The sequence below is a fragment of the Oncorhynchus clarkii genome, chromosome 2 (genome assembly GCF_045791955.1).
Source record: "Oncorhynchus clarkii lewisi isolate Uvic-CL-2024 chromosome 2, UVic_Ocla_1.0, whole genome shotgun sequence".
Taxonomy (NCBI): domain Eukaryota; kingdom Metazoa; phylum Chordata; class Actinopteri; order Salmoniformes; family Salmonidae; genus Oncorhynchus; species Oncorhynchus clarkii.
In genome coordinates this window covers 66,912,113-66,938,270 of record NC_092148.1, presented here as the reverse complement: position 1 = coordinate 66,938,270, position 26,158 = coordinate 66,912,113, and the positions used below count along the sequence as shown (strand labels likewise).

Genomic DNA, 26,158 nt, shown 5'->3' with positions numbered 1-26,158 from the left:
TATCCAAACAAACACTATGGCATGGCAGGGGTTACACACATTCTAGTGACGTGACTACTGTATATGAAAACATTACTCTGCCTTGATTATCAGTACATGTCACTTATACTACTGCACGTGTTTTAAGAAAACATGCTGAGTGTTTACTGTAAATGTTTCCTATCCTTACACGCTTTGATGGAGAGAGAAAATGCCTGAACAGCCCCAGGCCAGATGAGCCTGTCAATGTGACTCCCTCAACCCTTCTCTGTCTCAGCACCACTAGCAGACTTGCTGCTTTAGCTAAATATTTTGCCAACATCTCTTATAATTTCTACCCCACCCTCACTCAGGTCAGTCAGTGTCGGTTCAGATGTTGACCGGCAGAATAGGGTCAGTCCTAAAGGTTAACTCTACCCGACGAGTTAAACTCTTCTAGGGCTTAAGTTACTGTGTTCTTCTTGGCTGCTTGGCTCTTTATGACCCCATCACATCTCAAGGCTTGAACTCCAATCAGCCTGTAGAAAGGTTATATAGGCTATATACCCTAGTTTCTCTGAACTCTGCCAATAACAACCCCTAACAAACTCTCACCTACACATATACTCTTGTTGTGGCTAACTGTGGGTGGGTGGCTTACTTTGCTGGGCTTTGGACTTCAAAACAATTTCAGTATATGTGTGAGGGGATCTAATGGCATCTTTAGGCTACAACAGCGATCGGTTGTGTGCAAGGCTCTGCTAAGCCTAGCCTCAAAGGAGTGTGTAGAGTTGCCTTCACCCCAGTAGGTTCCAGGTTCAGATTTCATTAGGAGGCCAGAGCCTGGGTTAGTTCAGATGAGTTTGTTCCACTGACCAGCCTGTGTTTCCTGTCTTGTACTAATCAGGCCCCGGGGGATCATTCACTGAGCCGGCTACGGGGCAAATCACTAGTGCCCTGTGTGACACTGTTAACCCAGTGGAGATTTAACAATGTTGGGATCTCAAATGACAAGTCTCTGGCACTGCCTGTTTGTTTGAGGATAGTAGGTGCAGTTCACAGCCATTCATATTTTGGGGTGATAAAAAATTAGGTTGATGGAACTTTAGCTCTCTGTAGGCTACACAATAGGTAGTGCCTTGTAGCTACGTATGTTTAAGAAGCACAATGTACAGATCTGCTATAATTCTGCACCACTGAGTAAATGGTAGTGATCACACCTTTAAGAGGAAAACCTTTGGCAACTGTGTTTAATTATATTTTGTTCCAAAGGTCAATCCTGCACAAGGATGATAACCCTTTTTCTGAGAAACCTCTTTGAAACAGCATATGGCTTCAATTTCAGACCCAAATACCTTACAACGGATGCAAGTGTGCATGCATGTGTGTAGGTTACAGTGTGTGAGTAGTGCATGCCTGTATTTGGATACATGTGTTAGGGATGTCATCTGAGTTTGCATCCTCATCGTGAGGCTGATGAGAGGCAGCTACCTGCATTGATAAAACATGACTCATCCTCCAGCAAAGTGGTTGTATTAGCTGTCCCTCTCCGGAAACCATGAAATGCAGTCACCTACTCCAGGATCACGATGGCAGGGGAGGTATTATTTATTATTTCCAATGACTCACAGTTCAGACTCAATTAAATTCACTCTCCTTGTGCCTTTGTGTGATCCTGTAAAACCCTCCATGACCTGATATGGCTTACTTCCTCTCCAAATGTCAGCAGAGAAATAACAAGCCTGTGCTGTGGCTGAGACTGGCCTGCTGATCATGGTGTTGTGATTGGATTGTTTGGATTGGATTGTTTAAAGGCTATTCATCTTGTGATCCCACCAAGATAAAACAGATGTCTCCCTTAATGCACTGTGTAAGCTTCATTACCAGTTTAGATACCAAGTGTTATACTTATCTATACACAGGACTGACAGGCTGCTGCAGTAGCTAGTTAGCTACATTCTTTACACCCAGTGTAATAAGAAGTAACTGGAAAGTTAAAGTAACAATGTAGCTTTCTCCTGACATGACTGACAGGGCTCATTGATTTTAGGCCTATGATACACTTTATTTTATATTTTTGTTCACTTTTCACCCCCATTTCTCTCCCCTATTTCGTGATATCCAATTGGTAGTTACAATCTTGTCCCATTGCCCGTACGGACTCGGGAGAGGCAAAGGTCGAGAGCCACGACCTTGACACACTGCTCGCTTAACCCAGAAGCCAGCTGCACCAATGTGTCGGAGGAAACACCGTACAGCTGGTGACTGAAGTCAGCGTGCATGTGCCCTGGCCCGCCACAAGGAGTCGCTAGAGAGCGATGGGACAAGGACATCCCGGCCAGCCAAACCCTCCCCTAACCTGGACGACGCTGGGCCAATTGTGAGCCGCCTCATGGGTCTCCCGGTCACGGCCGGCTGCGACACAGCCTGTAGTGACGCCTCTAGCACTGTGATGCAGTGTCTTAGACCACTGCGCCACTTGGGAGACCCTGTGATGCAATTTTGATAGCAGTACAAAAGATAGTTCCTAGCTTCCCTACGAAACAAAATGAAAATGGAAAGGAAACAGTTGCTGAGAAATTCTCTGAAACAAAGATGCACAAAGGCCACAGTAACAAAGGGGACATGTTGTTAAACAGGCCAATTTTTCTCTGAGGAATTCCCCAGTAAACTATCCTCTATTACAATTTACACACAACCACCTTTAGCAAGTTTATCTCAACCAGTGAAATTACCCTAACTGGACCCCTTTGGCACAGTGACCTTCTTGTCTTAGCCTCCAGCCAGCCAGTTTGAGTAGCTGTTTGTTTTTCAATAAAGGTGGTGTATTGAACGGCTTGTAATGTAGGCTAGCCTTTGGACTATTGTGAAATGGAGTGAGTTAAGAGCAGAAAGGGAAAACTACACGGCAAATAGAATCAAATCACTGTTCGAGTTTGTCTATTTATACATTCTCAGTGATTGTCATATATCCTGGTCAATGGATTTTCATGGAATGTGTGATCAGGATGAGAAGAAAATCCCATATGAAGGTGGGATGTGTGACCAGGATGAGAAGAAAATCCCATATGAAGGTGGAATGTGTGACCAGGATGAGAAGAAAATCCCATATGAAGGTGGAATGTGTGACCAGGATGAGAAGAAAATCCCATATGAAGGTGGAATGTGTGACCAGGATGAGAAGAAAATCCCATATGAAGGTGGAATGTGTGACCAGGATGAGAAGAAAATCCCATATGAAGGTGGAATGCAATGAGATGAGTTGTTGTGCTCTTTTAAAATAAATCAACTATTCACATTTGCATTAAATAAATATAATGCCTGTGAGGACTTGTCAAGAAAGGTGGTGGACAGATTGATGGCAGATCATGAAAGGATACTTCCTCTGTAGTACGCAACAAAAAGGACAAACAACAATACAGTATATCCAACCTATCAAAGCCATTTGGGATTTATTACAGTTTCCAGTAATAGCCCAATTAACTTTGAATGTTTCAAAACCACAGGCAGAACATAAACACATTCACTTTGTGAATACATTCCATCTCACATCTGTGCTTATGGACACTTGCCCAAGACACCGAAAGGGAGATTAACTCTTCGAAGGGTCCTGTCCAATAAATATTGCATGGACCTAGGCTCTGTGGGTTCACCTACAGTAAGCATGGCTGTGATCAAATTCAGCTATACATCTACATATACTAAATCTGAATATTCTACGAGCAGTAGCGGTCAGTACCGTTCAAGATGAGGGAGGACAATTATTTTCTATTACAGCATATTGGATGACTGTCATTCATATTCCATTCACCCAGTTCAATGTAACATTGATATGTTTAGGCTACTACATGACACACACATTTTCCCTATACGCATCATGAGATTGCTACAACCTGGCATATGAATGAACGTTTAAAATGTACAGTAGGTGCACACAGGTCGAGAGACCACTTTGAGGTGACAGACAGTGACATTCAATACCGCCTCGGACTGTTACCTGCATGTAGCTGATATTGGGTGTAATCATTAGTCCAACAGTTGCAAAAGCTATTGAACAAATTCAGGTATATTTATCCACGTTTTTGTTCCCTTTGCTTCCGTTTAAGAATTATAAAAAAAACAGAATAGGTGGAAGGAATACACCCCATATCACGCGTGAACACAGTTCACTTTCATATCAGCCACGTTGTATTCTGTCTTGTGCCTATGCACTCTCCTCCTCTCACCTCTTCCCTTCGCTTGTGGACTTCAATACACAACACATCAGCTGTATATGACCAGGCGAAAAAAACTTTCCAAACCAAACCGCTAGACACAACCTACATCATTCTCATCATATTAGCGAAAGTAACGTCATAGTTAGCATAACTTATAGAACTAATGAGTTAGTAAACCCATTACAATCAAGCAGTAAGGTTACAGTGTGCAGTCAGTAAGCAGTTACACTGGCGGCCCCGGTGGCAATAAATTAGTCAACTGAAAAAGCTTACCTTGACTTGGAAGAGTTCCAGTGTTGTGTTGGAAAATCATAGACAGCTAGCTAGCATAGCATCCCTCTGTTTGAGCAGGGTGTTTCAGTAGGCTAAACTAGCTAGCTGCATTTGCTAGCTAAGTAAGTGAAAAAAATGGCACTCTCTCTCTCTATTTCTCTCTTGCTTCTTCATTTTGAAAGAAAGAACAGTTTTGATCAAATTTCTTTCTTTTTCTCTCTTATGGTCAGCTACTCACCACATTTTAGGCACTGCAGTGCTAGCTAGCTGTAGTTTATGCATTCAGTACTAGATTCATTCTCTGATCCTTTTATTGGGTGGCAACATGTCAGTTCATGCTGCAAAAGCTCTGATAGGTTGGATGACGTCCTCTGGAAGTTGTCATAATTACTGTGTAAGTTTATGGAAGGGGTTGAGAAACATGAGCCAATGTACCCAGAGGAGGATGGAAACTAGCTGTCCTCCGGCTACACCATGGTGCTACCCTACAGAGTGCTGTTGAGGCTACAGTAGACCTTCTTTGCAAAACAGTGTGTTTTAATCAATTATTTGGTGACGTGATTATATTTAGTATAGTTTTATCTATTAATGTTTTACCATTTTTATTTTTATGAAATTCAATGAGGAGGATGGTCCTCCACTTCCTCCTCTGAGGAGCCTCCACCATCTACGAGCTAGTCACATTGAAAAGGGTCAGCATCACTAATGGTGGAGTCTGAAATCTACACAAAGCTAGTGTAACGGTTTTCGTCTGGTGAAGGAGAAGAGGACCAAGGTGCAGCGTGTTAAGTGTTCTTCTTAATAAACTAAAAAAACTGAACACTGTAATGACAAAAATAATAAAGAGCGAGAACGAAAACAAAACAGTTCTGTAAGGAATACGCACAAAACAGAAAACAATCACCCACAACCAAAATGGGGAAAACAGGCTGCCTAAGTATGATTCTCAATCAGAGACAACGATCAACAGCTGCCTCTGATTGAGAACCATACCAGGCCAAACACAGAAATACAACATAGACAAAAGAACATAGACTACCCACCCCAACTCACGCCCTGACCAAACTAACGCAAAGACATAATAAAGGAACTAAGGTCAGAACGTGACAGCTAGTTCTTTTTTTGTCTACTCATCCAAAGCCCCTACTTCCTCCAGTCCCAAGCAAAGGGATCCATCTCATGTTTCCAAGGCCATACTGTAGCTCATCTGCTACATGCTCCTGCATCACATAACACAGGATGTTGTCCCTTGGGTGGAGAGGTGAAAAGGTAACCCGATTCCACCTCCTGATACAGCCACACAGTGACTGGAGCTATACTAATTCTGTTAGACAGACATACATTGTGTAATTGACACAACCTGATTGAATAATTCATGATCTGACACACCACAGTGCTATCCCCTTGCAACAATGACAACTGGACTTATCAGTATCAGGCTTAGTTTCAGACCAATACTTTTTAGAACTGCATTTTTGAATATGATCCCTTACTTTTTTTATTTCAGTTTTTTTAAAGTGAAGTGAGTTTTATTCATTTATTTTGGCATACAGTATGACCTTGACATACTTAGGAAGCTAATGAATCAGAATGGCACCTGATACTTATGTATTTAGATTGAATTCTGGACAATAATGAGAGGGGGTTTACCACTTACCACTCACGTACTGTAATTAAGCAAGGGCTGTGCACTGTACCTTCTAGATGTTCACATATGGTATGGGAATTGTGGAGCTTTCCACCAAAATAAGTTCCACTAAGTTCAACCTACTGCTCCCTCTGCTAAACATCACCAAATTAAGAGAGCCCATGTCATGCATGTGTGCACACATCGGAATCAGAGCCGTTACCCAGTTAATGATTATACTCTATTGTGTGCTATAGGGTCAAAGGGACCATATGATCAGCTGGAGAACCAAATTAACCTTCCTTCTGAGTGAATCTTGAGTAAGCCGAAGCAATCAGTAACTCACAGGTGTAACTCACAGGTGGACCAGATTACATTTCTTGCCTGTTTTGAGGGATTGGAATACCCTCACAAGTTCACAAACCCAAGTACTCACACTGACTTACATATTAGACTTTAATTCAAAACGTTGTCCATTAAAGCTGACAAACTGGAGCATATTCAGTGTGCGCACCTCTCTCTTCTTTTTCAAGTATCCTTTATTAGCCAAACACCTTAGTTGTTTAAGGATGTGCACATGACTATTAACTTTTCAACAAGACAAGACACATTTTAACAGTACCAGTTCCCTATTGACCAGATAGCAGTAATTGGGTGTCTACTAATATATATTGCAGGTGAAGTCACCGATCAATACGCAGTCCAATCAATTAAGATGTAACCAAAACAATGTAAAACTTAGTTGTGATATTGGCAAATGAAGGCACGTGGAGAATGACTTCAGAACAGATGTTTTTGTGATGTTTGCAAGTCAACATACGAGCTATTACACGCACTGACCCAGCATATTTACACACAAGGATGTGTGACAATCAAAGATATTTAGACAATGCCCATTGTCTGAGGCTCTCCACAGTCTGAGTGTGATTGAAGGTTTGTTTATGTGTGTGTATTTGTTTTTTGTCAGGGAGCCTGATATTCCAGCCTGGGCCCCCTTACTCTACCAGCTACAACTCCTGAACATCAGAGAGAAGCCCGACCCCCTGATTCTCCCCATGTCTGACCGTATACGCATCGGCAACCAGAAACGAGAGCGGGGGAACTTCCACTTCCAGAGGGAGGAGTACAGCATGGCTACCAGGGCCTACTGGATGGCTCTGGATGTCCTTACTACACACACTAAAGGTAATCCCTACCTTCATCACGTGCATCCTGTTACATACAAACGCACCAAAGGTAATCCCTACCTTCATCACGTGCATCCTGTTACATACACACGCACCAAAGGTAATCCCTACCTTCATCACGTGCATCCTGCTACATACACACGCACTAAAGGTAATCCCTACCTTCATCACGTGCATCCTGCTACATACACACGCACTAAAGGTAATCCCTACCTTCATCACGTGCATCCTGCTACATACACACGCACTAAAGGTAATCCCTACCTTCATCACGTGCATCCTGCTACATACACACGCACTAAAGGTAATCCCTACCTTCATCACGTGCATCCTGCTACATACACACGCACACTCGCACACACGCACAGCAGTAAACAGATTGTTTATAACTAGCACACTTCAGAAAAATACAGCTTCCACATTTCCAGCACCCAATTGCATGATAGTCTCCTCATGGCTTACTGCTAGTCCATCTCAGCACTAATCATATTATCGTAATGCAGAGGCACATCCACCAGAGGTGACTGTCATGTGAAATGTTATTGTTAATTCTTATGGTAATCAAACCTAATAAACTTTCATGTTAATTCAAGGTCCTTAATCATTTTAATTGCTGGAAAGGCAGGGTGGACCCAAGAGAGACATTTGACAGAAATGACTCAGTGAGGAGAAGAGCATGGGCTGCCTCTAAATGTATCAATGATGATGGGCCAATGGTTACATTTTCCTCAGCACTTAATAAGCAATGAATATATTCGATGCAACAAGACTGTGAATTTGCCGGATGAGCGGGTGAGATAACGCTAAAGAATATTCAGAAATTCAATAGCATATCCCAACAGATATATACACGTTTCTCTTGGGATTACCACAGATAGTCATTGCACTACGCTGTATTGGCATAAGGCATTGTGTTTTTGTAAAGCAAAGGATCAAATGCTGGGATGGTTTCTGTCAGATAAATAAATACAACATATAAATAAAACTTGCATCAAAACACTCTGTTTTATGTCTCTAGTCACCATTCACACTTGAATACACAATGGCATAACCACACTCCTGGAATCTGAGCGAGATGAATCAACCTTGTCTGTCTCTAGAATATCCTGTAAATCCTTGAATAGCTGCTCCATCCCCCTAATCTAGATCCTAACATAGCTCTGCTAACAACAATCCCTCAAATATCTTAAACTAATGACAGGCCGTCATTGTACATAAGAATTTGTTCTTTATTGACTTGCCTCGTTAAATAAATGTTAAATAAAAAGTAAAAAATAATAATTAAATGTCAAAGGCATAAAAAATGAGCATATGGATTTGAAAATGCTGGTATAGCCTATGCTCCAAAATGCGATATGGTTTGACAAGAAAACATCATTTTTTCCAAGGCAGAGATAAGTGGCCAACACCAAGATGCAGACAGCAGTGGACACATGAATTCTGGCGTAATGACAATCGCCAAAACTCATTACAGTTTATGGTGTTTGTGTAACAGATGTATCTTTCCATTCACCACTGTTCGGAGACTGAAAATATGTTAAAATTGTCAAAAAGAAACAAAAATAGCTTATTTGCAAATAACAATTTCTCTAGCAAGAATTGTGCTAGAACTGTCTGTCTCAGTGGGGAGGGGAACATTGAAAACTAGCTGTTATTGGCGGAGAGGTTTGAAACTCTTATTGGTCTATAAACTAATTTACCAGGCAAGCCAAAACTACATCCCACCATAACAGGTTGAAATTTCAAGCAGTCTTTTCAAACAGCTCTTAGCGAGAGTGGGGTGAGGTGAGCAATCCGTCAAGGCAACTATAGTATTATTTCTAGCAAAGATACCTACCTATATTTCAGGATGTTGTATATCCCTGGAAATAATCAGAATTCGTGTAAACATGCATTTTAAAACATAGCTTGTCCAAAGAAAGTGATCTCTTGGCATAACTTACTCCATTTTATCATTCTAAGGGACTTTAACACAGACTTAGCACCTAACAAATACTTTGTACTTTTTTGTTTACACTTAACATAGGCCAGGCCCTGGTGTTGCCTTGCATTACACCTGGGAAGAAAACACTTACATTTCATCAATTTGCCATTGGCTCATCCATTGGCTCCCGAGTGGCGCAGCGGTCTAAGGAACTGCATCTCAGTGCTAGAGGCGTCACTACAGACACCCTGGTTTGAATCCAGACTGTATCACAACCGGCAGTGATTGGGAATTCCACTGGGTGGCGCACAATTAGCCCAGCATTATCTTGGTTTGGCCGGTGTAGGCCATCATTGTAAATAAGAATTAGTTCTTAACTGACTTGCCTAGTTAAATAAAGGTTAAATAAAAATAAAAAAAAATAATAACTTACAGTGCTTTGCAAAAGTATTCATCCCCCTTGGCGTTTTTCCTATTTTGTTGCATTACAACCTGTAATTTAAATTGATTTTGGGGGGGATTTAATGTAATGGACATACACAAAATAGTTTAAATTGGTAAAGTGAAATGGAAGAAATAACTTGTTTAAAAAAATTCTAACATATAAAAAAACAGAAAAGTTGTGCGTGCAAATGTATTCACCCCCTTTGCTATGAAGCCCCTAAACAAAATCTGGTGCAACCAATTACCTTCAGAGGTCACATAATCAGTTAAATAAAGTCCACCTGTGTGCAATATAAGTGTCACATGACACCTGTTCTGAAAGGCCCCAGAGTCTGCAACACCGCTAAGCAAGGGCCGCCACCAAGCAAGCTGCACCATGAAGATCAAGGATCTCTCCAAACAGGTCAGGGACAAACTTTTGAACATCCCACGGAACACCATTAAATCCATTACTCAAAAATGGAAAGAATATGGCACCACAACAAACCTGCAAAGAGAGGGCTGCCCACCAAAAATCACAGACCAGGCAAGGAGGGAATTAATCAGAGAGGTAACAAAGAGACCAAAGATAACCCTGAAGGAGCTGCAAAGTATCTGTCCATGGGACCACTTTAAGCTGGGCTTTATGGAAGAGTGTCCAGAAAAAAGTAATTGCTTTAGAAAAGAAATAAGCAAACACATTTGGTGTTCGCCAAAAGACATGTGGGAGACTCCCCAAACATATGGAAGAATGTACTCTGGTCAGATGAGACTAAAATTGAGCTTTTTTGCCATCAAGGAAAAAACTATTTCTGGTGCAAACCCAACACCTCTCATCACCCAGAGAATACCATCCCCACAGTGAAGCATGGTGGTGGCAGCATCATGCTGTGGGGATGTTTTTTTTTTGAGGGGAAACCTCAAGAACCTTCCAGAGATTCCAGCAGGACAATGACCCTAAACATACTATCTTGGAATGGCTTAGTCAAAGCCCAGACCTCAATCCAATTGAGAATCTGTGGTATGACTTAAAGATTGTTGTACACCTGCGGAACCCATCCAACTTGAAGGAGCTGGAGCAGTTTTGCCTTGAAGAATGGGCAAAAATCACAGTGGCTAGATGTGCCAAGCTTATAGAGACATACCCCAAGAGACGTGAAGCTGTAATTGCTGCAAAAGGTGGCTCTACAAAGTATTGATTTTGGGGGGGGATGAATAGTTATACACACTCAAGTTTTCTGTTTGTTTCACAATAAAAAAATATTTTGCATCTTCAAAGTGGTAGGCATGGTGTGTAAATCAAATGATATGAACTCCCCAAAAATTCATTTTAATTCTAGGTTGTAAGGCAACAAAATAGGAAAAATGCCAAGAGGGGTGAATACTTTCGCAAGCCACTGACAGTGAGTTGGCCATTGGCTCAACTTACCCCAAGCCAACATTTTTGATTATATTAGCCCACAAGGATGCACTTTCATGCTAGGTTTAGAGAACCCAAATTATTTATAGAACAATCTTAAAAATATCTACTTTGGTTTAGATACAAGCATCATGAAACACAAATCTCTTAAATCTCATAACACAACAAATGAATTTGACTTGGTCAAAATGTTATTTGCTTACCACTTGTTATTTGCTTACCAACCTTGCTTACCACCAAGGTTTCTCAGACTCCAAGAAAGGGTAACCTCGTCCTAAATATTAGGTCCAATTATTATTATTTTTGTATTATTAATTAATTGTGTGTATAATTTCCTAGAAACAATGGGTTGTTCAACTTACCCCACTCTCCCATAAACTAAAAGTATTATTCACAGTATTATTCCAAACTCATAGTGTAGGCATATACACTGAGTACACAAAACACTAACCCTTGTGTGGTGTTCGGGTCTGTGGGACCCATTTTCAAATGTTTACTGAAAGAAAAATGATACAATTAATAATTTATTAAACCTGAGCGTCATTGGCCTCAATGAAAACACATTTGTGCACCACCCTACATTTGTGCACCACCTTACAGATTTATATTACATATGTGCTGTTCAAGTCCACTGAGCCCGAGGGTAATACAAGTGTGGAAAATTGTGTGTGTAGGTGAAAACAAGTACAAATTAAACAACAAAGTTTGCTGTGTACCTTCTGTCTTCCGTCCTCCCTAGGCCTACTGATTCAACATAGCGCCAATAACCGGTCTGTCTCCCTGCTTGTCTGCCTGTCTCCCGCTTTTCTCGCACTCTTTACCCTTTGTAGTGTGTGAAACTACACAATGTCTTGTGGGAACCTGCACAATGTTATTACGATACATTATTTCAATACATTATTTCTATACATTATTTCTATACATTATTTCGATACGTTATTTTGATACGCTGTACAAATGATAATGCTGTATTTTCCTACCCTCTACCCCAGCCAGGTGCAAACTGGGGGAAGGACCCAACAAATAAATAGCTTTGCATGTGTGGCTCCTTACCACAATCAATCAGTAAGGCAGAAATAATCAATGCTCAGAGGGCCTTAGAAATAATTTTGCAGCTAGAGAAGCTAGTGTGGAAGGAGCGTCTTCCACTTTGGAAGATGAAGAATTTTCCGAATATGTGGATCATGTCTCTGTCAATTCAGAGTCTGACAGTGAGTTGGAAGAAGAGAACATTGAACATCAGCCAGCCTCAGGACCAGCCCGTCAGCAATTAGCTCAACAGCAGCCTGCAGGAGGAGAAAATATGAATGTCAAAAAAAATTGAAATTGGGGCCTCCCGGGGGGCGTACTGCAGCGCCAGCTGTGCCACCAGAGACTCTGGGTTCACGCCCAGGCTCTGTCGTAACCGGCCGTGACCGGGAGGTCCGTGGGGCGATGCACAATTGGCCTAGCGTCGTCCGGGTTAGGGAGGGCTTGGCCGGTAGGGATGTCCTTGTCTCATCGCACACCAGCGACTCCTGTGGCGTGCCGGGCACAGTGCGCGCTAACCAAGGTTGCCAGGTGCACGGTGTTTCCTCCAACACATTGGTGTGGCTGGCTTCCGGGTTGGATGCGCGCTGTGTTAAGAAGCAGTGCGGCTTGGTTGGGTTGTGTATTGGAGGAAGCATGACTTTCAACCTTCGTCTCTCCCGAGCCCGTACGGGAGTTGTAGCAATGAGACAAGATAGTAGCTACTAAAAAACAATTGGATACCACGAAATTGGGGAGAAAAAGGGGTAAAAAAAAATATATTATTATTGTGAAATTGAAAGGTGGCTGGCTGAGGTCGAATGTTGAAATTGCCCAAGGAATGAGCCACCCACATGGCTGCCAATATAACAAGGATGCAACCAGGGCCGACGCGGATGGCGGTTACAGATGTGCAGGACATAAAGTCTTCTTTTGAACTGTTCAACCCAGACACCATCCAGAAAATCATTCTGGACTGCACTAATTTAGAGAGAGATGGAGGAAATGGACCAAACTCATTTATATCCATACTTTGGGGTTCTTATCCTTGCTGGTGTTTTCAGATCCAATGGGGAATCCATAGAATCCTTGTGGGATGCAGGAACTGGCAGAGAACTTTTCCATGCAGCAAAACTTCCACATAATTTCCATTATTCTCCACAGAGAGACAAGCTAGCTGCAATCAGGTCAGTGTGGGACAAGTTTTACAACCCTGGCCCAACATTATTATTGATGAGCAGCTTATGTCATTTAGAGGCCGCTGCCCCTTCAGGCAGTACATACCATCTAAAATATGGAATCAAGATCTGGGCTGCCTGTGATGCTGTTTCATCATATAGGTGGAACTTGCAAGTGTATACGGGGAAGCCAGATGGAGGAGCGCCTGAAAATAACCAAGGGATGCAGGTTGTCCTGGATGTGACACAGGGACTCTGTGTCCACAACATCACATGCAATAACTTTTTTACTTTGCACAAACTGGGACAGGAGCTCATCAAGAGGAAGCTGACTATGGTAAGAACAGTACTAAAAAACAAGCTATAGCTCCCAACTCAGCTGTTGAATACACGGAACAGGTCTACGAATTCCTCAGAGTTTGTGTTCACTGCCTACACACATGCCTAGTGTCCTATGTGCCAAAGGAAGGGGAAAATGTGGTACTCATGAGTATGCTGCATAGGGATGGGAGAATCTGTGGCCAGGAACATAAAAAAATAGAAATCATGACAGATCACAATGCCACAAAAGGAGGGGTGGACAATTTAGAAAAGAGGGACGCTCCAGAGGAGACAGCTCTTTCTCGAGGAGCTGGGCAAGGCATTGGTAAGACCTCAAATCCAGAGGAGGCAACATATCCCAAGGATCCCAGCTTCTGCAGCCATTGTTAGGAGGATTCAGGAGGATGCTAGTGCCCCATCCGCCCGACCCACAGAACCAACAACTCCAATACCGGAAGTGTGAGCGATGTTCTTCCCTGTGTGTGTCCGACTCTCCTACCTTGGCCTGCTATAACTATATATGTGAGTGAGTGAGATGTTAGTAAATTCCTGAACTAAGTGTTTTCATCATTCTAGATTGCAGCTGGTAGCAACAAGAAGAAGCGTTGTGTTGTGTGTGGACAGGAAGACACAGTACACATGCATCAAGTGCAAGAAATACATTTGGAACACACACACAGTAAACCTCTGTCCCTCATGTGGTGTGTAGACCGGCCTTAAAATGTTTATTAATCATTTCCATAAAATACTGTATTTAAATGTATCCTTCCAATTTGTTCACTTCAAAGCATTAAACATCAATAGTGATGAAAACCTTGTTTCATTTATATTTGTTCAAGATAAACATTATTTATTCCACCATTGTCTTGATTATAATTTAATGTTGTTTTCAAAAATCAAATTTTATGAAAACAAACGAATAACGCTTTAATTGATAAATGTGATCTAGCAGAGGTAAATGGCAAATATTAACCATGTATGCTGTCTATATTGCTTGTAATTGATATGTCAACATCTAAGTTTTAAGTATTTTTACATTAATTGTTATGGCTGTATTGTTTTAAAACCCTTATAATTTCTTGGGTCCATCAGACCCACGAACATTGGGTGAATAACAAAAACATGAACACCACACAAGGTTGAAGAACATGACATAGACTGACCAGGTGAATCCAGGTGAAAGCTATGATCCCTTATTGATGTCACTTGTTAAAGCCACTTCAAATCAATGTAGATGAAGGGGAGGAGACAGGTTAAAGAAGGATTATGGTAGTAGGTGTCAAGTGCACCGGTTTGTGTCAAGAACTGCAACGCTGCTGGGTTTTTCACACTCAACAGTTTCCTGTGTCTATCAAGAATGGTATACCACCCAAACGACATTCAGCCAACTTGACACAACTGTGGGAGGTATTGGAGTCAACATGGGCCAGCAATTTGCATACCGCCCCAACAGATCCACAGATGACGCAATCTCTATTGCACTCAAAAACTGCCCTTTCCCACCTGGACAAAAGGAACACCTACGTGAGAATGTTGTTCATTGACTACAGCTCAGCGTTCAACACCATAGAGACTTTAAAGCTCAGCACTAAGCTAAGGACCCTGGGACTAAACACCTCCCTCTGCAACTGGATCCTGGACTTCCTGACGGGCCGCCCCAGGTGAAAAGGGTAGACAACAACACATCTGCCCGCTTCATGTTCCTTGGTGTCCACATCACCAACAAACTATAATGGTGCAAAAACACCAAGACAGTTGTGAAGAGTGCACGACAACGCCTATTCTCCCCCAGGAGACTGAAAAGGGTCCTCAGATCCTCAAAATATTCTACAGCTGCACCATTGAGAGCATTGCCTGGTATGGCAACTGCTCGCCTCTGACCGCAAGGCGCTACAGAGGGTAGTGCGTACAGCCCAGTACATCACTGGGGCCAAGCTTCCTGCCATCCAGGACCTCTATACCAGGTGGTGTCAGAGGAAGGCCCTGAAAATTGCCAAAGACTACAGCCACCCAAGTCATAGACTGTTCGCTCTACTTCGTCATGGCAGGCGGTACTGGAGCACCAAATCTAGGTCTAAAAGGCTTCTGAACAGCTTCTACCCCCAAGCCATAAGACTGCTGAACAGCTAAGCAAATGGCTATTTGCATTACCCCCCCCCCCTTTTTTTTTTTACACTGCTGCTACTCGCTGTTTATTATCTATGCATACCCCTACCTACATGGATATATTACCTCAATTACCCCCTGTATATAGAGTTGAAGTCGAAGGTTTACATATACCTTAGCCAAATACATTTATAAACTCAGTTTTTCACAATTCCTGAAATGTAATGCTAGTAAAAATTCCCTGTCTTAGGTCAGTTAGGATCACCACTTTATTTTAAGAATGTGAAATGTCAGAATAATAGTAGAGAATGATTTATTTAAGCTTTTATTTATTTTATCACATTCCCAGTGGTTCAGAAGTTTACATACTCTCAATTAGTATTTGGTAGCATTGCCTTTAAATTGTTTAACTTGGGTCAAATGTTTCGTGTAGCCTTCCACAAGCTTCCCACAAGAAGTTGGGGGAATGTTTGCCCATTCCTCATGACAAAACTGGTGTAACTGAGTCTGGTTTGTAGGCCTTCTTGCTTGCTTATAGAATTGAGGTCCGGTCTTGTGATGGCCACTCCAATACCTTTACTTTGTTGTCTTTAAGCCATTTTGCCACAACTTTGGAAGTATGCTTGGGGTCATTGTCCATTTGGAAGACCCATTTGCGACCAAGCTTTAACTTCCTGACTGATGTCTTGAGATGTTGCTTCAATGTATCCACATAATTTTCTTTCCTCATGATGCCATCTATTTTGTGAAGTGCACCAGTCCCTCCTGCAGCAAAGCACCCCCACATTGCATGATGCTGCCACCCCCGTGCTTCACGGTTGGGATGGTGTTCTTCGGCTTGCAAGCGTCCCCTTTTCCCTCCAAACATAACGATGGTCATTATGGCCAAACAGTTCTATTTTTGTTTCATCAGACCAGAGGACATTTCTACAAAAAGTACAATCTTTGTCCCCATGTGCAGTTGCAAACCGTAGTGTGGCGTTTTTATGGAGTTTTTTGAGCAGTGGTTTCTTCCTTGCTGAGCGGACTTTCAGGTTATGTCGATATAGGCCTCGTTTTACTATGAAGATATAGATATCTTTGTACCTGTTTCCTCCAGCATCTTCACAGGATCCTTTGCTGTTGTTCTGGGATTGATTTGCACTTTTCGCACCAAAGTACGTTCATCTCTAGGAGACAGAACGTGTCTCCTTCCTGAGCGGTATGACGGCTGCGTCATGGTCCCATGGTGTTTATACTTGCGTACTATTGTTTGTACAGATGAACGTGGTACCTTCAGGCGTTTGGAATTGCTCCCAAGGATGAACCAGACTTGTGGAGGTCTACATTGTTTTTTCTGAGGTCTTGGTTGATTTCTTTTGATTTTCTTATGATGTCAAGCAAAGAGGCACTGAGTTTGAAGGTAGGCCTTGAAATACATCCACAGGTACACCTCCAATTGACTCAAATGAAGTAAATTAGCCTATCAGAAGCTGGAATTTTCCAAGCTGTTTAAAGGCAGTCAACTTAGTGTGTTAACTTCTGACCCACTGGAATTGTGATACAGTGAATTATTTTTGAAATAATCTGTCTGTAAACAATTGTTGGAAAAATGACTTGTGTCATGCACAAAGTAAATGTCCTAACCAACGTGCCAAACTATAGTTTGTTAACAAGAAATATGTGGAGTGGTTGAAAAATGAGTTTTAATGACTCCAACCTAAGTGTATGTATGTAATCTTCTGACTAAAACTGTAGCCTTGTTATTGTTATTTTATTGTAGCTGTTTTATTTTTTACTTTAGTTTATCTGGTAAATATTTTTTCTTCACTCTTATTTTTCTTAAAACTGCATTGTTGGTTAAGGGCTTGTAAGTATGCATTTCAAGTAAGGTGACACCTGTTGTATTCGTCGCATGTGACAAATTAAATTAGAATTGATTTGATCCCTGTGGTACGCTTTCTCAAACATTTCACTACACCCACAATAATATCTGCTAAATATGTGTATGTGACCAATAACATTTTATTTGACACCTTGTAGAGTTCATGCCCGACGAATTGAGGCTGTTCTGAGGGCAAAAGGGGGGGTTGCAACTCAATACTAAGGTATTCCTGTTTGGTATACTCGGTGTATATAAAATACAGGACCATCACGTTTTTGACTGCACTAGGCCTTTAACCGTGGATTTTTATAACTGTGGCAAACAAACATACAGATGTCCTTAGTACATCAAATACCCAGTCTCTCCTCCGTTCAGTTCCTTTGTAAGTATATCATTCTCCCTGAAACCTAGAACGACTGGGGCTCCCATTACATATACATAACAACAGCCCAGGTGTGAGAGGCTGTGTGGCCTGTTTCCCCTAGATGGTGGAAGTGCTGTGCTGGTGGAGGGGGAGGAGGTGCAGGACTACCGGGTGAAGTGTCTCAACAACCTGGCAGCGGCTCAGCTGAAACTGGAGCAGTACGACGACGCACTACACACCAGCCGGGATGTTTTGTCCCTGGACCCACAAAATGTCAAAGCCCTCTTCAGAACAGGAAAGGTGAGGGACACACTAACATCACATTACCTCACCTTCAATCCACTGTCATTAGTCTACAGTGCCTGGGTGCATTAATAATTCTGTTACATAACCCTATTCAGATATTTTAGATGAGTGTAAAGATTTACTGCAAATCAACATGTACAACTGAAACATGTACAGTATACTACTGAAGGATGATGTTGATTTAGCTGTTCAGAGATTTTGCAATCTGTTTGCAGCTTCTGTCAGACAAGAGCGAATACGGGGAGGCCATGGAGATACTGAAGAAGGCTCTGAAACTGGAGCCGTCCACCAAGGTGAGATAGTCTGTCTATCTAAATGAGCACATCTCTAGGTTCTCACCACCTCCACCTCTCCCTAGCCTGCTAGTGAAATCCAACCCCCCCACAAACAGATCAAGGATCCATGTCCACTACAGGTCCCTGAAATTATTTCCCAATCAAAAAGACACTGTCTCAGCTGACACTAGTCAAGAGATGTGATGGAAATAAAATGATACAGTACAATACTCAACAAGTTCTTAAATCATGTCTGGAGTAGTGTGTGACTCACAGTTCACCCTTAGTTAACAGCGTTATTGGGCTATAGTATGTACTATAGCCCAATACTGCCAAAGTCAAAGTAATGCCAAAAAAGAAGCTGTTGGGCATCGGTTTGTGTTGTATTTTACAGCACTTAAAGTAGTGAACTTGAATTGGAAACTACATTCCCAGTTGTCACTCTACTTTGTCACACAGCATGTTTACTTGACAAGAGCTAAGAATCTGAGAATATGCAGACCCAGTCATGGAAAATTCCCCCAAAACGTATAATGGGTGTGTGCTTCAAAAACAATTATGGTAGATTTTGCCTCTGTATTGGTTTAGACTAGAACATGTGGAATTAAATGTTTTTCCATGACCAGAAAAAACTGCAGACTGAAAACTCACCTCAGATTTTGCGCATGGGCACAATATCGTTTAGCAAAGAAAAGTCAACCAAAGGTACTAGAGCCCAGACACTTTGCAAAGATCATTGTGTAGTGTTAGTTCTATAGCCACAGTGAAGACCTGTTCTGTCTTGCTCCTATTGCTGTCTGCAAAATTCTCTACTCAGCCACAAAGATTAGAGCTGTCCGGAAACACTGATAATTCTGAGTGTTGTGTGTTTGTTTTTTGTTTTTAAACCATGCTCTGAATGTGCTTTTCTGTGGCCCTATTATCCCCCGAGCTGACAAGATACGTTCTGTCGCCCTATTTGGCTTGACCTGAAGTGTGCACTGGTGGTGGTGAGACACTGTTGTCTAGACAAAACTAAAATATCTGCTGCCTTGGTAATTACACCCTTGCCTTGATGGTGGATAAAGCAATCTTTACCCCCAGAGACCTCATTTAGCTGAGTAGGTAAGGAATTGAAAAGCAGAAACATTCGGAATCCAAATGACATATAAAAGCCTTTTTGCACTATCGACACTGCCTTCCAGAAATATTCCATTATTGTCAATCAATCATCTTGATAAGAAAGAACAATCTTTTGTTTGACCAGAGCTTTGTCATCAAATCTCATTATTAATTTAAGTCCTATAAAAAAAATCTAACCAGTACTGTAATTTCAGTATCACTAGAATGAACAATGACGATTAGGCTACCGAGACCCTACTAAATAAAAATAAATGTGAAAATAAGTACACTACAAAACACAAGACAACTTTGAGCCATTGCTATCGTTTCAGGAAATCCAACAAACATTTTCTGTACCACACAGACAATTCTTTGGCTATCTGCAAGTAATACATTTTATTGAATCTAAGATAGTGTTCCCCCCAGATCCCAATATGAACCCCAGTTGACAATCTCTTGTAGAAAGCTGAAAGACCTAAGCACTTTATGTCCTACTTTTATGCTGCTATACACACAAATGTTGCAAGTAGCTCAAGTACCCTGACTAAGGTATGAGAAACAGAGCTGGGAAAAGGCTCAGAAATCCAGAACTGTACAAAGGCTATGCTCAAGGCAAGCCGACTGTTCACCTGCAACAAGATGCAAGAGATGCAATATACGAATATGCAAAGGGTATGCAGAATTCTCTGATACCTGCTGTAAGTGTAGGCATGAAAATGACACCCATGTCCACATGGGAAGATTTCTGGGAAAATGTAGAAATGGAGCTGGATGGCAGGTTCAGATGTCCTATAAGAATGGACTCATGGCTATTTGTACTGGGTGTCGTCGGAAACAGGTCCTCACTTACCTTAGCACAGCTCAATCTCCTTAACTCTTTATGGCGGCAGGGTAGCCTAGTGGTTAGAGCGTTGGACTAGTAACCGAAAGGTTGCAAGTTCAAATCCCCCGAGCTGACAAGATACGTTCTGTCGTTCTGCCCCTGAACAGGCAGTTAATTGAGTTAAACACACAACACTCAATAATAGGCCATCATTGAAAATAAGAATTTGTTCTTAACTGACCTGCCTAGTTAAATAAAGGTAAAAAAAAAATAAAAAAAATGGCCCACAGATGCATTCTCCTTAATTGGATTAAAGACCAGCCACCCACAATAAATCAGTGGTACTGTGAGATCTTTAAAGTGCTGCCACAGGAGAAAATGTGTGCTATATTTAGGAACAAGGAAGGAGACCCTATATATATTATGTGACCCTTTTAACTATCTCTTCACCCTAATCTCGCAGATACCCTGAGAAGTGTTAATATAAAAAAGGCTGTGAGTCTACAGGTCTTCTGTTGATACAACTGAACTCTTTGATATACTACAGCCACACACAACAGTCAAATGAATAAAGGCATGTAATGAAAGATGACTCCAGGTTGAATGAAAAGAAAGATTGTTAAGGGTAATGGAAGATTGTAAGAGAGCAGAGAACTGAAAGTGAATGTTTAAATCTTGTTTTTTTTGTGTGTGTGTGTTTTTGTTTACTGTCACTGTTTTATGTTACCTTATATCTACATATATACAATTTGTTTGTGATGTTGACCTGAAACAAGGAAATATAAATAATAAAAATATGTATTTAAAAAGACAACTTTGTTGAGGGCTTAACAAGAAACTGCCATATATTTGTTGTATAATATTAGTTGACAATTACATTTTATGCTAGAAAGAAACTAAATGTGAGTGTCAAGAATGTCAACATTAGGGGATTAATTCAAACTGATCAAGTCCAACTATGACTTGAGCCTGAGATTGTTGCATTAAATATGATCTATGCTACCATCTACTGGTCAACTCCTATACTACAACCTCATTCTCAATGACAATCCACCTAGCATAGTTCACTGCTAAAATACTAAATTGTATTGTATAAGATTGTCCTTTATGAGTACACACCTGTGAATTGTGTTTCACATTGAGGTTAAAGGTAAGTGACTACAGTCTGTCTCTTTCCCTTCCCAGGCCATCCATGTTGAGCTGTCAAAGCTAGTGAAAAGGCAATCAGGAGGCAAAAACACCCAGAAGTGGCAAGCCAAACCTGCCCAGCTCCTTGGAGACAATATTGCCCCATTTCTGACTCCTAACAAGAAGCCACCTGTAAGCCACTGAGAACTTTCCCTGAGTGAAATGTTTCAGTTGAATTCAGTTCACAAGTAGGAAAAAAACATGACTGTTTTTTGACATTGCGTCACTTGGTGTTTCAGGGAATTTCATGGAAGTTCCTGCTTGGTGCTCTGGTGGTGGCCTTGGGCAGTTTAGTGACGTCAGTGGTTCTGACTGCAAGAAACTGACATCTTCTGCAAAGGAACTGTCCAGCACATGAATAGTAAACTGACTTGTGTCTGCTGTGAATAATAAATAAAACACTGCACTATGGATTAAACCTGTATCAACATTCACTGACATACTGTAGCAGCACCAACATTTGCACCACAGATTGTGTTTATTTGAGTGTAACAGAGTAAACTAATGGCGCTTCTTCCGAAGAATGTATGCAATGTCTTTTTTTTAACAAAACAGCTTTGTGATAGAATCCATTTTAGTATAAAACTCAGACTGGAATAGTCACATGGTCAATGTCTTGAATGAATGAGGGGCTTCTGTAATAACAGGATATATGTGTCCCAATAAACGGTATCTATGTCAATGGAAAATCTAATAAATAAAAGTGTACTGTCTGTTGATACAGAAACAACATCAGTTAAGCTGCAAACTTTAATAGCTATATTCCAGTCATTACTTATGAAGGAGAAATAATAAAGAGAAATTATAGATAAAACGTATCGGTTCTCATCGGCCATTACACAACAAGTTGGAAATCACAAAACAATGAGTGGTTTGGAAGGAATCAGTGACCGTGGCTAACTCTGCAAGCATTGCAAAGCAATCACTATCCTGCTATTCAGTGGAGTGGATGTGTGGTCCCAAATCTGGGATTAAGGGGTTAATGATGAACATTAAAAATGGTCCATGCTGTCAATGATGCATGACTTGTGCAGCGCTCAAAACAACTGTTAACTCGGAACTGCGAAAACTTGACTTCAGTGAGTTCAAGTCAACTGGGTAAATTGGGAATAAATTAGCTCCGACTGGGAAAATACATTTTGAACAGTCAACCTCGGAATTGTAAATCCGGCCTCTTTCTAGAACTACGACCTGAAGATTAATGACGTCATCATGATTCAACCTTGTTTTTTTCCGAGTTCCCATGAATCCAAAGAATGCCAGATTTTGATGACAACATTTGCCCACGAAGGACTGCCGCGCCACCTTCCTGTTCAAGTGAGCACAGCACAACAAGGTGAGTCCAAAATGTATTGTATGCCGCTGCATGCCAGGGAGATATGTATACTGTAGCTAAGAAAGTAATACTAAGTGTATATTGTGTAGTAAGATGTTAGTATCCCATGTGCCTCACCTGAAAAATTTGGTATATTTATCTCTTAATTTCATCTACTATTCTGACTTGGTGGTGCAAATGTAACCTATAACCTGTTTTAGAGAAATGTAATCATCGAATATTGTAAGAGCTTCATTGTCTGCTTAAATGCCCCCTTTATTTAACCAACGTTTCTGACTTGGTGTACAGGTAAGAACGACCCATGTTCTGAATTCTGCCGCTGTACGTTTCAAAAGTGCTAAACAAATCATTAGATTGACTACGTCCATCCTAACTCGCACATGAATGTCTTAATCGAAATTACAGATCGCCTCTTATCCGCTTGTCGTCCCCTAGTTATAGGCATAGTTTGTACATCTCAATTGTCAATAGAAACCACATTTGTTTAAGCAAGTCAGCCATATCAGCTATGTTTTTTTTAAAGGCAGTAAATGAGGCTGAATGAAATGTTTTGCTGCCAGAGAAGGCTCAACTGATAGCAAGGTGTAGTGGTGGTAAGATTTTGGGACTGCTGTTGGGACAGGTCCTAACAGTTTGTGGGCACCGTTTGTCACTGTTATAGTGCAATTAATGTATTGTTTAGTGTTGTGTAGTGGCGTTGCTGGCATGCATCCCACATTTGTTTTTTTGCCCCGCCAAGATTTACATGGTAAAATCACCACTGCTCTCAACCTGTGTGCACCTACATTAGAAACTGTCATTCATGGGCTAGGTTGTAGCAACCTCATGATGGGTATTGGGAAAATTTGAGTATCATGTAGTAGCCTAAACCTATCACTGTTACATTGAACTGGGTGAATGAAATATGGATGACAGTCATCCGATATGCTGTAATAGAAATAAGGCCATACTCATAAAAAAAAAATGGTCCTCACTCTTCTTAAACGGCACTGACCCGCACTGCTGTAGCTATAAATTCTACACTGAAAGCCAAGTGCACCTCACAAAGTGGCCAATCAGAAACGAGGGTTTAGCAGCGCTGTGAACTGACCAATCAGCGACGTGGAGTAGCAAACTGTTCCGAGAACAGTTTTAGTTTTCAATAACGCAATTCAGCTGCAAAAACTGGCTTTTGAGCTGCTCTTGCAGTGAGACAGTGTGTGGTGGTTGGAAGAGCGGGCTTGTTTGAAATGGAAAAGCGTTGCGGTAGCTTTTGATAAAGAAGAACATCAAGACAAAGGAGCTGCTTTAAAAGTGGGATGGGATGTTGAGCGCTACACCCCGAGGGGTTTGTGCTGATTGGACAGAATTTGGGACTGCCGGTTAAATGGCATCCCTTGAGAAGGCAAGAACAAGATGCATGTCAGGAGAAGTCCAGTATTGTCATAAGGAGACGTATACGTACTCCGGGAGTGTGGTGCCAGGAATATAACCTCTCACGCAACATCAACAAAACAGGGAGCACCCCCTATCCACATTGACGGGACCGCAGTGGAGAAGGTGGAAAGCTTCAAGTTCCTCGGAGTACACATCACTGACAAACTGAAATGGTCCACCCACACAGGACACTGAAGAAATTTGTCTTGGCACCTAAAACCCTCAAACTTTTACAGATGCAAAATTAAGAGCATCCTGTCGGGCTGTATCACCACCTGGTACGGCAACTGCACCGCCCACAACTGCAGGGCTCTCCAGACGCATCACCAGAAGCAAACTACCTGCCCTCCAGGACACCTACAGCACCCGATGTCACAGGAAGGCCAAAAAGACCATCAAGGACAACAACCACCCGAGCCTGTTCACCTCGCTATCATCCAGAAGGCAAGGTGAGTACAGGTGCATCAAAGCTGGGACCGAGAGACTGAAAAACAGCTTCTATCGCAAGACCATCACTGTTATAGCCATCACTAGCACATTACAGGCTGCTGCCTATGTACATATACTTCAAATATCTGGCCACTTTAATAAATGGAACACTAGTCGCTTTAATAATGTTCACATATTTTGCATTACTCATCTCATATGTATATACTGTATTCTACTCTACTGTATCTTAGTCTATGCCACTCTGACATTGCTCATCCATATATTCCTTTACTTAGATGTGTGTATTGTTGTGAAATTGTTAGATATTACTTGTTAGATATTACTGCACTGTTGGAGCTAGAAACACAAGCATTTCACTACACCCACAATAACATCTGCTAAATAAGTGTATGTGACCAATAAAATTTGATTTGGAATATGGAGGAGGAATGGAAGGAAAAAGAGAGGCAGAGGAGGTTTAAGAGAGATTGAAGAAGAGGGTGAGCATAAGTTGGTTAAAAATGGCTGGAAAAGGGAGATAGTTTGAGAAGAAGAATGGTAGAAAGTATAAGCAGAGTGAGCTGAAGACAGAAGGAGAAATTGAAGAGAATGAGGGAGAAGTATTAAAGGTGGTAGGTGTGGTGAAGTTCTCTGAGCCGAAACTTGCACCGAGGGTCAGGATAAAGAGTCAGTGACAGTAGTTTTTGGGAAAAGTGGACCCTTGCCTTTTGGCTGATCCATTTTTGGTTTCAGGGTGGGTTATAACAGAGTTGGGTGCTGTGGAATCGGTGAGGGTATCCAAAAGTGGTCTTGTGGTTATTGTTCGTGCTTCTGCTTGTCAGAGGGAGAAGGCACAACGCGTTAAACTAATGGGGTCAAGAAATGTGAATTGTTTTGCTCTCAAGAAAAGGGCGCCATTGAAAGGAGTGATTACTGGGGTAGCAGTAAATGTAAAAGTTGACCAACTGAATAGTTGTGATGCTCGCGGTTTGGTGCGACACAGACAGTGTGGCATGAGTGGTGAAACAGAAGAGTCATTGTCTTTTCTTTTGAATTTTGATGTTGATTCTTTGCCCGAAAAAGTGATGTTAGGATATATAAGTTATCATGTACAAGCTTTTGTGCCAAATACATTACCTTGTGACAGGTGTGGGCATGTGGCAGCAGTGTGTAGGAGGGAGGTTCCTTGGTGTGAGAAGTTTTGCCGAAGAGCATGAGACAAAGGAATGTGTAGCATTGGGGAAAGTAGTGGTATATGTTAATTGTAGGGGTGCCCCTGGGGCTGGGGATCAGAAATATCCTGTGTGAGAGAGGCTGGTTGAGGTTTCCATGGTTTGTGCAGAAGCTGTCATATGCTGAGGCAGTGAAGAAAGTCGAGGAAGATGGGTCAAGAGGGAGGGTTCCTGAGAGGAGT

General features: G+C 41.6%; 1 protein-coding gene across 1 annotated transcript in view; it reads left to right on the top strand.

Annotated features, from left to right (window-relative positions):
* Window positions 1–22,261, top strand: part of LOC139382155 (peptidyl-prolyl cis-trans isomerase FKBP8-like) — a 49,762-nt gene extending 27,501 nt beyond the window's left edge. The window contains exons 4-8 of the mRNA XM_071126044.1: window positions 7,043–7,260; window positions 17,992–18,170; window positions 18,392–18,469; window positions 21,561–21,695; window positions 21,803–22,261. Of these exons, the coding sequence (XP_070982145.1) occupies window positions 7,043–7,260; window positions 17,992–18,170; window positions 18,392–18,469; window positions 21,561–21,695; window positions 21,803–21,889 (697 nt within the window). The 3' untranslated portion in view covers window positions 21,890–22,261. The remainder of the gene's footprint in view (window positions 1–7,042; window positions 7,261–17,991; window positions 18,171–18,391; window positions 18,470–21,560; window positions 21,696–21,802) is intronic.
* The last annotated feature ends 3,897 nt before the right edge of the window (window positions 22,262–26,158 follow it).